This window comes from Poeciliopsis prolifica, unplaced genomic scaffold (genome assembly GCF_027474105.1).
Source record: "Poeciliopsis prolifica strain line A6 unplaced genomic scaffold, Auburn_PproV2 SCAFFOLD002, whole genome shotgun sequence".
Classification (NCBI taxonomy): Eukaryota; Metazoa; Chordata; class Actinopteri; order Cyprinodontiformes; family Poeciliidae; genus Poeciliopsis; species Poeciliopsis prolifica.
Window position 1 is genome coordinate 6,463,245 of NW_026562377.1, and position 16,089 is coordinate 6,479,333.

General features: G+C 38.7%; 1 protein-coding gene across 3 annotated transcripts in view; it reads left to right on the forward strand.

The window, feature by feature from the left end:
* Positions 1 to 16,089, forward strand: part of dennd1b (DENN/MADD domain containing 1B) — a 131,356-nt gene that overhangs the window by 85,205 nt on the left and 30,062 nt on the right. For all 3 annotated transcript variants that reach the window (XM_055020310.1, XM_055020314.1, XM_055020322.1), the window contains 2 exons: positions 7,490 to 7,615; positions 11,084 to 11,185. In XM_055020310.1, coding sequence (XP_054876285.1) covers positions 7,490 to 7,615; positions 11,084 to 11,185 — 228 coding nt within the window. The remainder of the gene's footprint in view (positions 1 to 7,489; positions 7,616 to 11,083; positions 11,186 to 16,089) is intronic.

Genomic DNA, 16,089 nt, shown 5'->3' on the forward strand with positions numbered 1-16,089 from the left:
CTGCCGCTCGCTGCTTTGCTGACATCGTGTACCCATACAATCCTAGCCCTCGTACATTTGATCATTTGTATTCCCAATCAAGGGAGGTGGGAAGGGGGGATTTACAGCACACACTCCTACTTCCTGTATTTCAAGCCCGCATTTGGAGGTTTACAAATGAGTGAGGGGGTTGAGACTGTGTCTGCCGCGCCTCTCCTGAGATCACCTGGCACACTTAATCAAACATCGCGGCTTTAATTTGGGCGCTCACTTTCTGGGGAGCAACATCTACATCATCAGCTACTACAGAGCGCAGCAGACGGCAGGCAGCGCTCACATGTAGGTGCACAGATGCACTCAGGCACTCCTACACGCTGTCAACCGGGAACGTTCATCAGTGAATCTCGTGTGTCGCTTAGGAGGAAACTTTTGCCACTATTTGTTTGTCCATCTGATCTTCTCTGTGTTTGTTTCTAAGGACGTCTGATGCATTTAAAGTAAAGTTTCTCATGCGATTCGTTGTGGGAAAATGTGGTCGCCCAGCTCACATACATGCTGTACTTTACCAGGAACAGTCCACAGTGTATAATAAGCTCCAAACAAAGACTCAGATGTCGTTTTTGTTGGCGAGCCGGTATTTTACCAGCTGCAAATGTCAGTCTGCTCATTTGACAATTATTTTCCGGGTTGTGATTTTTTTAAACGTCTCAAACTTGTTCATTTCCCTTCTCTGCGACTCCTTGGTTTACTCGCGTGGATTTTAAAAGCTGCGCTTCATTTTCACATATAGCTGCTCTGCCGCTGGTTCACTGCGGATTAGAAGTCAAAAAAAAAAAAAAAGAAAGGGGAGAGAAGCAACACCCACTGCGATGGTTATTGAAGCGAGAGATGACATTTAGCTATAGTTAATTATGTATGCAAAACTCTGCCGCTCAGCTGCTATAAGAGGTCAGCTTGACAAAGTAACCCCACACCGGGGAGAAACTCATAGCCCTATTAAAACACACACACACAGGCACGCATACAGCGTTTACTCTTTTCTGCTTTCCCACTCTTCTTTTTTTCCTGACAATTACCTGCTTTGCATTGACTCAACAATAGATCGACAATTTCTGTACTTTGAAATTGGTCTCATTTATGAATGTGTTTTTTCATTCACACACATCATTTCCAGTGAAATTATGTTTTAAATGCTTATACTTAAAACTGAAAACAGCTATACTCCATTCTATTATTTATCTAATAATCCCTTCTACTGTGCAGCTTAACGAATAGGGAAAAAGGTTAATTGGGAGATAAAATTATGAAATCTAATATTAATCTTTGGTTTAATGAATGAATCTGTTTCACAGACTTCTGAGTCCCATGCTCTTTGTGTGAATGTATGCATCTGCAGTTGTTAGACTTGCTGTATGCCTGTTCTGTGTCTTTGTTCGGATTTGTGTGTTTTGTGCGTTCGCTGTGTGTGTACACTTCAGACTGCAGCACATCAAAAGAAAGTGGGAGATTTTCATAACTATTTTTTTCTTTGTAGTTCTTTAATTGCGTCCCTATGGCTTTCTTTCCCTGGACAGAAGCTTAAACAAAACACTCTTTTTGCGAAGAGAAAACTCAACTTTTTATTCCCTTTTTTCCCCCTCCAACAACAGACAAATGTCGGGGTCATTATTTGAGGGAGAGGTTTGCAATGTTGTACTAAAATTTTGGATTATAATTCTAAATATATATTCAGGGCATAGTGTATATTTTTTTTTCTTTGATTTACTCTTTTTATATGTGTATTGTATCCAATATTATCAGTCAGACTTTTATTTTTTTTTTCTTTTCTCTGGTGATAGTAGACGTTCATGGTTCATGCAAAAATCTCCCTGTTTCATATTTTTTATTTCTTTTTTTAAGCTTTATCAACGCTCTGATTTTCTATTTTGCTTTTAACAATTATTGACTGCATTTTAAAATAAAAAAAGTCATAAAACTTTGAATAATCTGGGCAGAGCATACTCAAGGCCTTTAGTTCACAGGACAGCTGTGTTTTGTATCAATAAAGTATGTGATAAAAAAGCTTTATATGAAGCTATGACACTTCAGATTCTAATGGACCACCAGAGAAATTGTGAATGTGTTGCAGGCTAAGGTTTTCTGATGCTTTGCCACTTCTTTTTGTATCTTCAAACATGAAGCACTCAAAATTTATTGTTTTTAATCTTCTGACAATTTATTTAAGATGATTTGTGTTTTTTCTTTCATGTCTTTATCTGTGAGCTCTGTCCTGCTATCTAGCAAATAGTAAAAAGTGGTACATCTTTAATCTTAGACAGGTAGTATCAACTTAAAACTACTATATAATTGTTTTATTAATAAAGAAACACTAGAATGGTTCTTTCTTCTGAATCCAAAAACAGAAAAATTTTCCTTTTCTCTCTTGCCCTTCACTCACATCATTTTTTGCATACAAAATGTCTGTTTTTCAATAAATATATTAATTTAAATATATTATTTTAGCAAATATAACTGAAGTAAGTTATATGAAATTATAACCATTTTGTACACCAAGAAACAATAAATGACGCTTCAAATGTCTGGAAGTATTTCTGCATTATAAAAATGATACTCTCTTTTAAAAACTCATGTATTTGTCAAAAGCAACCTGCAAATCTTTATATACCATGCAGTAACACGGCTTTATTTGTTCATGTAACCCGCATATGTTAAAATGCAAAACATGCACAGCAAAATGCCACCAATATTTATGAAATTAGCCTAACACATTTTTGCTTGCATATCTACCGCTATAGGGGAATAAACAGTGGGGTAAAGGGGAAAAATGTCAGATTTACAATGGATTTGTGCTCGACTGACTCTAAACTGAGAAAAATTAACTGAATAGTTGATGTTGGGTATAGAATAAATTTAACACTAACTTTTAGTTGCTTGAAAAGGAGTTAAACTTTTCTAAGAGTTATAGTGACACTAAGTTTTCTCTCTGGAATTTAATCAAACATCATATCAATGACAAGGATGGGAGCACATTTATCTGCTTGTTTGTTTTAACATTGGAACTAATATAAAGTCTTCTTCCTGGATTTGTTCTTGCGTTGCACAATCCACAAGTCAGGCTTTGCAAGGCAAGGGGAGTCCATCCAGCTCACTCTTTATGGTCCACAAAACCTTACAATAAACATCTGTATTGCTGCCACGGCTTCCCCTTTCCTTACAATAAACATCTGAAGGAACGGTTTGTTCACTCAATCGTGTCGGAGCTAAAACTTTTTATGAACTGGAGAAGAAGTTGCCTTGAATAAGATTCAGGACCCAAATGAATGGCAGAACTTTGGAAAAGTCGCTGCAACATCCTCTGTGATGGATGTTGCATAAAAGTAAACCCATTTATAGAAGAGGTAAGAGATTGAAGAAGAAACCACATGGAGACAGTTACCTTATTAAAGATTTAGTTAAACATACAAAACTAAACCATAATAATGATTAAAAAAAATACTTTTTTGCACTTACATTTCTCCTACCACCAGAAACAGGAATGTTACGAACCAGCCTTTGCAACAAAAGAATACTTCTTCAGCAGTATACTTTTTTGACTTATACAATAAATATCTTGTGATATGTCTTATAAGAATAACTGTGAAATGATAAGATTTTATGAGGTTTCTGAATCTGAATGTATTTTTATGATCCTGTCCAACTTTTTGTTGTGTAAACAAAAAAAGAGATGCTTTTTGTTGAGAAAAAACAAACTGAAATCTGAAGGAAAATGCATTTCTGGTCAAAACTAATCATTCAGTTTCTTTCGGTGATTTCAAAGCAAATATATCTACTTAATGAATCCTGTGTTAATCGTATTGTATAGTTTTAATTGTTATAGAAAGTAGCTTTTAAAATGTAACGCAGCTTGTTCTATACAGACACACACGTGATGAGCGGTGACGCTTGATGAATGGCGGTGTGTATGCGAGCGCAGCGAGGCCCTCCATGCGCGCCGACATTCTCGGCCCTCCATGCGCGCCGACATTCTCGGCCCTCCGCACTCTGCTGTCACCTATGGAGGTATCATCCCTTACAGTCAGACAGGGATCATAATTGCACCTGCTAATTATCATCTCCAGCTGGAGAGTTAAATGGAGATCTGTTCTATGTCTGACCTTTGACCCCGTGCTCTTTATATGACGCACTTCAAACCCTGTTTGGGGCTGTCTGGGCCGGGCCTTAATGAGGCCCCATGTCTGCCCTCTGTGGGCTGCGCGCCTCGGATGCCCCGCTTTCATCCCCGACTATCTTCCCTTGATGTAAATTGAAAAGATCACAGCTATGGGGAGAAGACCTGTACTGGAAAGGCCTCTCTGCATAGATTATGAATATCATAACTCAACAGTTTTTTTTTCTTTTCCCCTTTCCCTCAGCCACCCACTCCCCTCTCTTCTGCTGCCACCCCTTCCCTGTACAATGCTATAGTTCTAATTGGACCCAATGGGGGAGTCTCTGCCTTTGATCTCATCACCGCCACTGTGACTTTACACTAAAAAATGTCACTGCCAAATAGGGTTATCACCTGTAGAGCCTGGCCTTCCTCTGATGCCTGTACACGTCTCGTTAGCTTCACTCAAACTGTAGAAGTTAATTAGTTTGACAGAGCCATTACCGCGGAGGCATACCTGATGATTGTGGCTTAGGCACCACATTCAAGATCCAATTACTAAATACACGTTTATTTCATTTCATTATTTTTTTTTTTTTTGTCGAGAATCTGAGCGAGAATGGGTCGCGAGGTTTGATTTCTATTAGTAAAAACGAGGTTCGCACTCGCGCGGCGCAACTAAAAGCGTTTGATTTGAGAGATGTAGCAATTTCTCTGAACATTAGGAATATTTTTTGCCCAGTCTTTTATTCTTCCTAATTTTAAACTCGTTGCTCTTTTGCGCATTTTTTGTTATTGGGAAGTAAAAATCAGATTGTGCCCCAGCCTCATTAAAAAGTGTTTGCTCACCCTTTCAGAGCCGCAGTACAGGACTCTGCAGGGTAAACTCGGCTGTCCCGTCTGCTCTGACAGTCTTCTGGGTACGCCTCCCCCTCACAGACTGACGACGTGTTCGCTTTGATTCCTCCCCACAAAAAGAAGACAGTTTAATGATTTGCAAAAATCAAAAATAAATAATAAAAATGTGTGATAAGCACATAAACATGAAATATTAATCCCACAAAGGGCTTTACATAAACATAAAAGCATTTAGTAGAATGAGTGAATATGGAGATGGCACTTGTTAATTTAACCATGGTAAACTTTCTGTTTGATGCCTGGAAGCATTTTGCGATGGCAACGTGGGGACACTGTGGAGAGTGGGGAAAGCCCAGGGGAGTGGAATCAACACTGTTCGTTTTGTCTTTGTCCCAGTTTAAGATCGACATCTTGCTTTCTTCCTTTCTTTCTTTTGTCTCTTAGTATCTCAGTTCTTTCCTCCATGTGTGATCTGCTCAGACTTCCCAGCTCCAGTGATATTGATCTCATCTGTGATTGAAATTAGACAGGGGCCAGGATGATATTGTCACTGTATTATATTCCTTAGTGAAAATACCACATTTTACGGTAATAAAAGATTTATGCCATGATCTATGGTTAACCAGAAAAGCAACAATTAAAAGTAGTGCTGCTGAAAATAATACAACATATTGATAATTATGGTGTTGGTAAAAATGTTGCTTTGCAGAAAAGTGGCTCTGTTGTCTAATGAGGTCTTTCAGTGTGGAGCTTGCATGTTCTCCGTGTGCATGTGTGGGTTCTCTCCAGGTACTCCAGTTTCCTCGCACAGTCCAAAAACATCTTGACATTGCCCTTAAAGCTGGGTTATGTAGGTTTAACATACATACATCTCAGGTTTTGCACATTTATTAAAACTATCACGATCTATGAAACGGATGATCGAGCTCCTCTGCCTTCTCCCAGTGCTCCCAGTACTAACTGCAGAAAGACAACATTGGGTCAGAATGACCCTAAAAATAATAGACAACTATTTAACAAAAATAGTTTGAGGTTTTTTAAATAGATACAGTACACGAGAGTTCTAAAAGTAATTTGATTAGAGCAGTAGATTTCATTCATCCCTCAGCTTTATCTGATTTTATTGTGCTTATTATGTTTATTGATGGGCTCATAAAAAAATACAAATAAAACTTATGTTTCTGTATTTTACCAGCTGATCGCAAATCAGATCCAGTCGACAGAAATTCGACTGATTCTAATTCCCGATTTACTTTCATATCGTTACCCATATCTTTTTAAAACTTTGTTATACCTTGACACACATGTCTGATTTAAAAAGACAAAATTAAAATGTTTGTTTCATGCATTTTTCCCATTAGAACTACTAAAAAGAAGTCTGTTGGTAATAAAACACTTGCAGCACCTTGGTGTTGCATTGTTTTAAACAGTGACTGGGTTGGACTGCTGAAATTTACAATGCAGCGTTAAATGGAGGAACCAGACTGCTAACTCTAAATGTTAATTTACTCTTTTTCTGGTTTCACACAGCAGCACTACATGCGCTGTCAATTTTAACTTTTTAAAATGTGGAAATTTGAATCAAAAGAGTTTTGACTTGTTACCTTAAACATTGTTTTCTCGCATATAAAATCATAAGTTATTTTTACACAATATTACAGAAGTGGAATTGAAGCGTCAACCCTTCATTTCCTTCTGTGCGTCGAGTAATGTAGATGAGAAACATGCTTTAGTGTGAAGCTGGTACAGCCCACACAGAGACAGCGACAGTCCCTCGCTACATGACATCACTACTGTATCTCTGCCTCCTCCTCGCACTTCCACAACACAGTCAGACCACTGCTGAGCAGGTGAGGAGAGCCTCTTGACAACTTCCTTCCCAGACTCCCCAGGGCCCGGTGGCCAGGGTGAATCTTTTGTCATCCTGAAACAAGCTCAGGCCTGCTGCTCCTCCACTCTCGCCTGGAGTCCTGGAGACAGAGCCAGAAGAGGGGGGAAATAATTAAAGACGTTTTATGTCAAGAATCCCTTTCTAGAGGGAGACTGGGAGAGCCAAGAGGGGAGGGGAAAACAGCAGGTCTGGATGGAAGGACCAGGAGACTTGAGACATGGAGGCAGAAATGAAAGGAGGGAAGGTGGTGGCGGGGGAAGAAGGAGGACTGAAGGAGGAAGAGCAAAGATACAACTTTCTATTTCCTCTCTTCTTTACCCTTCCTTACAACTCCCCCTCCCTTCTGCCCCAATGCGCTGCTCAATTAGCAAAGCAGCAGGTGCTCTCAGCAGCACAACAGATAAGCTTGAAGGAAAGGCTTTCATTCTTTTCTATCCCTTTTTTTGAGATGACCTGCAAATGTGATACTTCACACCCAGAATAGGCTAGCTGTTTCCTCCACCAATTTCAGAGGTGATAATTTAACTTTTACCCTTCCATGTCTCCCTCCCCTCTCTCCCTGATCCCTGCCTTTATCATTTCCAACTCTTTCCCATCCTTGATGTTTCCACCAGGTGTCCGCTCTGAAGGCTAAGCTGAAGAAGCAGTCCACTGCAACAGGTGATGGCGTGGCCAAGGCCTTCCTGAGAGCGCAGGCCGCTCTGTTTGGATCGTACAGAGATGCGCTCAGATATAAACCTGTAAGCTCCTTCATCATGATTTACTAAGTTATTTAGGGGTTTTTCCCCTCAGTTCTATTTTTTAATTCAGTGGATTTATCCAACATGAAATGCCATAAATAATAGTTATTGGAACCTCTGTAAGAAGTCGGGAGTTTTTTGCAAAATCAATAACACTTCATTTACTAAATTATGAATATGAAATCATGAATAAAATTAGCAGAAAGATGTATAAACTTACCCCCCATTCACATAGAAAGAAAAGTATCTGTTCAGCTTAGAAGGCTATGGCAGACACATTTCAGTGTAGTGGCATCAACTAACTCTCACTCAGTTCCTCAAAACGACTTAAGAATAAATTTAAAAACTGCTGTGGATTAACAGGAGAACATGAGAGCAGTGTGAGTAAATTGTTGATAAAACAGGAAAGGTCACACCACCAGTTTGACAGTATTTCAGTTATTTGCCGACTGATATGAAGCACGTTTTCAGTCATATCGTCCAGCCCTGATCTCACGTATTTGCAGATTTTAGCTATTTACAAGCAGCTGTGTCCTTTACCCCTCTGAATACCAGGGATCCAATCATTCTTGATTTTTCGGATGTACAAATGGCCTCAAACTAATTGAAACATCAGTTTCGTTTGACTCACCTTGAAAAGCTGTTACACTTTAAGACTGCCTCAAAAAATAAAGCATCAAGCACATAATATGAATTCATATTCACAAGCTGAAGCATTTTGTGAATAGAAGTGATTTCCTCGTGGTGATGTGCAGGACATGGTAGCAGTCTTATCTGAAGTGAAGTGAGTCAAACTTCACTTGCGTCTGTTAAGGCTGTGGCAGTTTTGACTCAGGGTAAGAGGTGTGTTTTCAGACAGAGAGCAGAGCTAAGGTGGGCTTGTCTGAAGCAGTGAAATGTCAGAGGAGCTGGAAGGAGTCAGGACGTTCCCTTTGAAGATCCCTTTTAGCCACCTTTGGTGTTTAACTCTTCTTTACTAAGCCCCCCTAACATTTCTTTTCTAGATCTTCTCTGCTTATCAAGTCTGAGTCAGAGCAGAGCAAACTACACCATGTCCTGTTTGTCAAATAGCGAAGCCTTTGTTCCTTAGTCTTTGAGATTAATTGGACTTTGTGGACTCCCGGAGTCAAGATGCTACATTATTGATGCTGTCTCTCTTTTTCTCTGTATACAGACAGTAGACGAACAAACTGCCTCCCCTCTGACACCAGCACAGAGATGCAGTGTGTTTGTGTGCGTGAGCAGCAATTTCTCAGTTCACTCACGCTCACGTTTGCTTGTAGACAAGGTCTGCATAAAAGCCTCCAATTTAACATATATGTTAAAACCTAAACAGAGCATCCAGTGTAATGAAGTTGCTCATAGTTTCCCGCAGTATTTGTTGAGTATCACATCGCTGCTCATTGTTCTGAGCTGAAGAAAAGATCCTCCTGGAAAGAGCTGAGTTGTGCTGAGCGGTTCACAGACCCATATGCCTCAACAGAAGGAGGGGTGTGGATGCTTAGTAGGAGTCTTGCTGAGCTGTAAATGAAACAAAACTGGAGTCTGATAATGAGCTGAAAGGCAATCAGCTGATTATACAGGGTTTTCTTACGCCATCAGTTTGAGCTTGACGTTCTTCTGCCAGGTGTTTCTCGCTATCTTCCGTTAAAAAAAAATTGCGAAATTAGTTTTAGCCAGCAGGACTATTAAGACTCAGCCTCAGTTAAAGTTTGAACAAACTATTCGCTAATCAGTTCTGAGAGTTAAGCAAGATGGGATCTTAGAAAATGGCTATGGTGTCATTACGTTCAACACCCTCTTTTTTTGCCATCCTTGTTCAAAATGTGTTAAAAATCTTTTAAAAAATTTGGCTTTTACCACAGGAACAGATTTATACTCAAACAAGTGAGCTTTAAAATCTTTTTCTGTGCTGCAAAGTTCAATTCAGTTTAACAAATGTCTTCTTGAGGCACTTTACAAAAAAAAGTAATCAATTCGATTCCACATACATTCCAATGAATCCTACTTATCAAATTATGCATTAAGCTCAGTTTATTATCAAAATTAGTTTTAAAAAGTTTTCAATCTAAGGAAACCCAACAGATTGCATCAAACTTGTGTCGTTGACTTTAAAGGAATCCCTCATGCTGAGCGACATACATTTTGTGATGGTGGAAAAAAAGATATAAAAATAAATAAATACAAATGTAATGAAAAAATAAACTAGCACAAGGAGATACAGACCAAATTATAAAATATATTTTAATATATAACAAAAGAGAGGCAATTAAAAATAATCAAATATTACATCATTCAAATCAAAATATTCGCTGCCAAACATTACATTAATTTTGAGGCAGATTAAAATAACAGATATGAATTTGCCAGTGTGATCTCATCAGGAAGAATATTGCAAAATATTCTTCAGAATCAGCGGTCCAGCAAAAAAAGTTTAATATTCTTCAGTTTTCAGTCCTTACTGTGGTTGTGACCAGAAAAGCTCCGACTGAGCTGTCAGCCAGAGGCATGAAGTGTCCCTGTGAAAAAAGAATTAGGACACGTCATTACACATCCACTTCTTTTTTTAAATGTTCAGGTATGGATTTCTAACACAGATATATTATGTTTCAGCAAAAGAGCGACTTATTTGCATTTAAACAACCAAATTGAGCCTTTTTATTCATTAAATAAAATATATCAATAAAACTGGTAGTTTGGAGGAAAAGTTAGGACTCTCTACTTGCTAGCCTTACCCTCCTTTAGTTGAAAAATCTTCCTTTTGCATTTAAAACTTTTCACCATTTAACTGGAGATGCGTTCTTGTGAAGTAATTTGGGCCACTGGTATCATTTTCCCATCCTTGAAAATGAGGTTACGCTCCACTGTTGTTCAGTTGTTTGTATGAGCCACATTGCGCTCGTAGCCTTGAACAGACAAAGCTCATTGTTTTCACTGCACAGGAATTTAGAGCATCGTCGAAATATGTGAGAGTTATGTTAATTATAAGATAACATGAATTAGAATTGACTGGAGGGCAGCGTGTGATTGGCCCGGAGTGGTTCTGTTGTCATCCTCTGTGTCTATAGCTCACAGGCCAACAGACATGATGTAAGAAATGGTAATAATGTGATAATGTGTTTATATACGGAGGACTGGGAAGTTTAGTGGGACACCGTCATCTGGTCCAGTGCAACTCATATGAGCGCTGCCAGGGGAAATGGTTAAAAGGGGACTGTTTTCAATTTATTTTAAAAACTTAAACTTGTTTCTTTTCCGTTTCAGTATTACTTGAATCTTCTACTTGTTTCTCACTAATGAAGAAATCATTTGAAATACTGAAATTGAAAAGCTGATATCCAGTTCCTTGCACACTGTCATGTTGTAACCACAAACTTTCATTAATTTTATTTGTATTGAGTGACCTTTGCAACTCAAGCAGCTATGTTTTTTCTCTGTGGCTACAAAATAAAGCATTTCCCTCTGCAGGGAGAACCAATCACATTCTGCGAGGAGAGTTTTGCCAACCATCGCTCGAGTACGATGAAGAACTTCCTGTCCATGGCTGTCAACCTGCAGCTCTTTAAACAGGTACAGACAGCTGTGTATGTTTATCTCTGTTCCACTGGCACTCCTTTCTGCATGTTGGAGATAACAAAAGTGGTGCAACCTTTTTAAAAAAAAAAAAATGTGGGAGTTAAATTTGTTTTCGGTTCTACAATTTAATCTGTGTGAAAAGGGGCATATTTTTCATCATTCTTGCTTATCATTTTCTTCTTTCACAGTTACTTTCACAGTGTATCTTGTTGGTGTAGCATATCTGTAAAAAAACAGGACAGAGGCTTTATTTAGTCGCTGTCTAGGAACTGCACATTTGTTAGGATGCTTAAGCGGGTTTTTTGTTGGGAAGTGATTGTTACAGATGGACCCCGTCTCTCAGCAAACTGTCAGCTGCTCAGGGTTAGCGGTTAGTATCTTGACAGTTCAGTTGTTCAGAGTGAGGAGGAATTTAGAAGAGCAAAGCCCGGATTATGGACGGTTACTGACCCTTTCAAACTGTTTACGGTCATTATCTCCGTGCTCAGATTTTAATGTTTCTCTGTTTATTCCGTTTTTATCTTCAGTACAAACAAAAGTGATAAATTAGGGCTGGAGAGTCCACTGACTGTATGAAACCATAACAAGTTTGCATTCTGTCCTCAACATGTTTGTGCCAGTCTTTGAAAGCACAGAAAGCTCATGCCAGACTGTAATTCACGCTCTAATGAATGTGGTTTCTCTTCTTCGGTGCTCAGTGTCTTGTCTGTTTAAGCAGGTATTCTCTACTCATGTGTGGTTTGTTTAAAAAACAAAAAAAAAAAAAATCACTCATGTATACTTAATGTTTTCCCTCCAAGTCCCTTCAGTAATACTAAGCTTAGCGAAGCCAGAACAAGAGGAAAGGCACCTCTGGCTTTCCTCTCGTTCTTTTTCTCTCACCTCTTTGTGCTCTCTGACCCATGATAGTTGTGTGATTTCCCCTCGAGAGTACAGAACAGCGGCCCTCAATCAGCCTTTTGTTTCTCTGGACACCCTACTCATAATTTTCCCAGGCCGAGGAGATAGTGAGCATCAGTTCAAAGCCTCCTCTGGGCCGGCTGCCTCCTCAAGCGGTAGCATTGGGAAACAGGTCCTTATCTCCTCCTCCTCCCCCTCTCGAGAGCAGGGGATGGGGTGAGCTTATCTGCTCCACTCCTCTTTCTGTTAAAGTGAGCTGGGCCAGTGGTTTTGCCCGAGCGGTGCTCTGACCATGACCCACATCCCCTCAGAAACACACATGCAGTGCTTCTCTTGCATGGCCACACACATGCGCGCATAAATTTTTATATTGATAAGTACATGCTGTGGGAATGAAGACGTGTTCTTGGTCAGTAGTTTCTTATTCAATAGTTTTATCTCAACTACTTTTATGTTTTGGCCAGTATTTCTTCTCCTCCTGTTTCCAGACACATGGTCTTCATTCTGACAAACACACAGGTAATGGAAACAAAAACCAAGGCAAAAATTGCAGAAGAAAATTGGTTTTCTATTTGAGAAACCAAACTTGACCACTGGTCAAGAACAAAATGATCATTCAAGATAAAAGAAGTGAATGCAGCTTTTGCAGCTCAGGTTTGAGTTCATAATGCAAAGATTTGTCTGGCGATTCATACACCAGTTCTCTTGTTGTCTGAGTTGCAGTGCATTGGAGACCCATTAAGCTGGCACTGTGCTGGGACTTGTGTTTTTAGTCGAGTCCATCCTACTGTTTTTCATGTAGATACTGTAATTTGTGCTCCTGCACTGACCAGCATTGGTGAACAGGATATATTATGCAAAATTCTCATTTTGCATGGTTTTATATTTCCATTTGGGTTTCTCCTGCTTATAATAACAGGCCAAGTGCGTAGAAAACCCTGGCTATAAGTCAGTTTTTTAGTGTGTGTAAAATGTCCGATTGTTAAGTCACATTTGAAAGGCACTGCCGCGTTACCTAGCAACCCCAGCCAAGCCCTGTCACCTAGCAACCCCAGCAGAGGGCCCACATGTTTGGTCCGCTGGTTTTACTGCTGTATGTGCTGTACAATGGCTGCTGGAGAAAACAAGTGTTTTGTTATTGTCTTACCTTCCAGAAACCACTTGCTGCATTGTTGCTAGTTGTGCAGGAGGCTCTATTTCTGCTTCTCAAAGATGTATGGTTGAATAATTGTGCACCTGTTTGCAGCCATGTTCACATGAAAGTGTGAAAGGAGGGCGTGGCCAACAGCAGCTTATTTAAAGCAACAAGAGGCCCTCAGACAGTTTATTCTGAAAGAAGCTTGAAGTGGTCTGAAGTGAGCAAACGCATTATCTATGAATGTTTTTGTGCAAAAAATGTTTCAAACATTTGATCCAAGTCATGCAATTAAGAAAGTGCTACCAAATACATAGAAAATGTATGTAAACTTTAGATTTGAAGAAATTAATAATTAAATCTGTGACATGTTATTTCTCCAACTTTTGTAGCATTTAGCAAGTAGGAATAATTTCATCACACTAGCTGACCTAAAGCCAGAGAAGCTTGCTCTGATTTAAGAGAGAAAAAGTTGTCTTTTCATATGGCGCATGCAAAAGTTGCATTGCATAAAGCCTTAGTAAATCTTGTTTCAGTCTCATATTTTTTTTTACTTCAATAATTTACTCGGCTCTCTAGAGGAAGTCCATACATCTTGAATAAAATCAAATTAACTGTAAATTATTCATTTATTTATTCTTAAAACAATACCCAAAGTCTGGAATTTTATGCTCTTGGCCTTACTAATTTTAAACCTTCAAAATTTAAACCATACTGTTGGACTCTGTTGACCTCAGCCCACATTAAACAGTCCAAACCACATGTGAATACCTCTGAAGTGTTACCTGAGGTGGAGGTGTTACCATATCTTAGCAGGAAATTGCTTTTCTACATGTACTTTTTTGATTGATTGCAAGTGTTTTTCACTCTCTTTAAATTACCCGTTAAGTAACAGTCCCCTCATTTGAGCAACACGGAGCTGTTAATCTAAATCTGCAGCACATTATGAATAATTGGGAAAGTTAAATTGCTCAGTTAACCGAAAGAGTTTGTCGTTTTACAAGACAAATCTTACATTGCAATACATCTTGTTATATTAACGTTAAAGAAAATATTGTTAAATTATCATTGTTTTAATAAATTTATATGACCTATAAAGCTATAATAAAAAAAGAGCATATTGGAGTGGTGTGCTGAGAGAAAACCAGAACCCAAACCATAAATAATTTAATCTTTTTTTCTGAGTAATAGTCTTTACACTAATCCTAAAATACACACAGAGAGGCCACATGCTTCTTAAAATGTCACATATTCACCTTCTTGCACACACAGGCTCTTTCTTTTCCTTTCTCCACTCGGTCAAGCAGTCCATCTTTGTTCAGAACAGAACAAGTGGGAGAAATCTTCAGAAAGAATGCGGGGGAACATCTGTCAACATTAACCTGCTTCCTATCAACCATCTCCAGCTCCTGCACTCACTCAGACTCTCAAGCACACTTCGATTGTCATGTGGATATTATGCAAGAGCCTGAAGGGGCACTTGTACCCAGATGGTTTACTGCCAGTAGTCTTCTATATGTATATTTATTCAGTTTTGGTGTATATGAGCAGATTTGCCAAGGCAGTATTGGAAAGAGTTGCTTAAAATAGCAAAGCCAATTTTTACATAAATCTTGGATTTCTTAATGCATTTCCTCCATGAAGTATACAGTTAACAAGCATGTGGCACCACTGAACAGATTTCAGTACTATTTCAAATGTTTCCTCGTGAGATTTTGATTTTTTTTTTTTCCTGTACGCTTGATTGACATCTCTCCTAACATATCTTGTGGTGTCAACAGCTGCCACTTTCTCCTTAGTCGTAGTCTTCACTCGTGGGTAAAGACTCTTCAAATAAGAAAGTGCTTGGACTCCTTTTAGGCTCTACATTCATGTCGCTCTAAATGGACTTCTGTCGGTACTTAGCTTAATTTCTGGCTACGCAGAGGCCAAACAAACCGAGGCAAAAGCTACAGGATCAATAACTTTCCCCTTTTTAACCATATGAGAGCCAAGTTAAAATAAAGTCCCTTTACTACAAGTTTACATTAAGATTGATTTTGTTAAATTCACAACCTTTGCATGGACTTTTAATTGCGACCAATAAAGCAACTTTTTTAGCAAATAAATTAAGTAGGTTTGTAAGGGTGCTATCTTTATGTTTCCGCGCAAATTTGGACATTTTTGTGTACATTTGTTTAACTCTACAATATCTTGCCTAAGACTATGTCAGATTGAACAGTGGCTACTGCAGTGGAATTTTTCTATTGGTTATAACAGTATAGCTTGGTTAGCATATGTTGCAGACCCACATTCAAGTATGAAATTTTCTCACTGGTCACTTAGTACCTCACACATTGTCAATATAATATTAGCAGAAAAAAGTCTCTAAAGTTACTAGCCAAAATAAAAAAATCACTAGAGGGATCTAAATAATTGCTAAATATAGAGATAAAGTGGTAACAGCTCCACACTTGGCCACGCCCCTCAATGTATCAACAGATCCATTGTAACTGGAGATTCTTGCCTCAAATTGGAGAATTTGTTCAAAAATAATAGTTGTGGCATTCACAGCTAACAGCAAGCTTTTTTGCAAGAGAAATGTAGAGATATTGAATCGTATTTTTCTTCCATTTTACTATTAAAGACAATGAGATGCATTGGGTTTTGTGGCTGTCAGGTGAGAAAAAGTGAAACAGATCTGAAAACTGCAATATTCTAAAATCATCTGTATTTTGTGTTAATAAATCTGACCCCAATTTGGTCTTGGAATTTTAAGCGCTTTTTCTTCTGTCTCTAAAAGCAGAGAAAATGACTACCTCCCCTTTGTTGCCGTGTTTGTGGCACTGTTCATGCAGATGTAACAGATGTTTTTTGTTTTGTT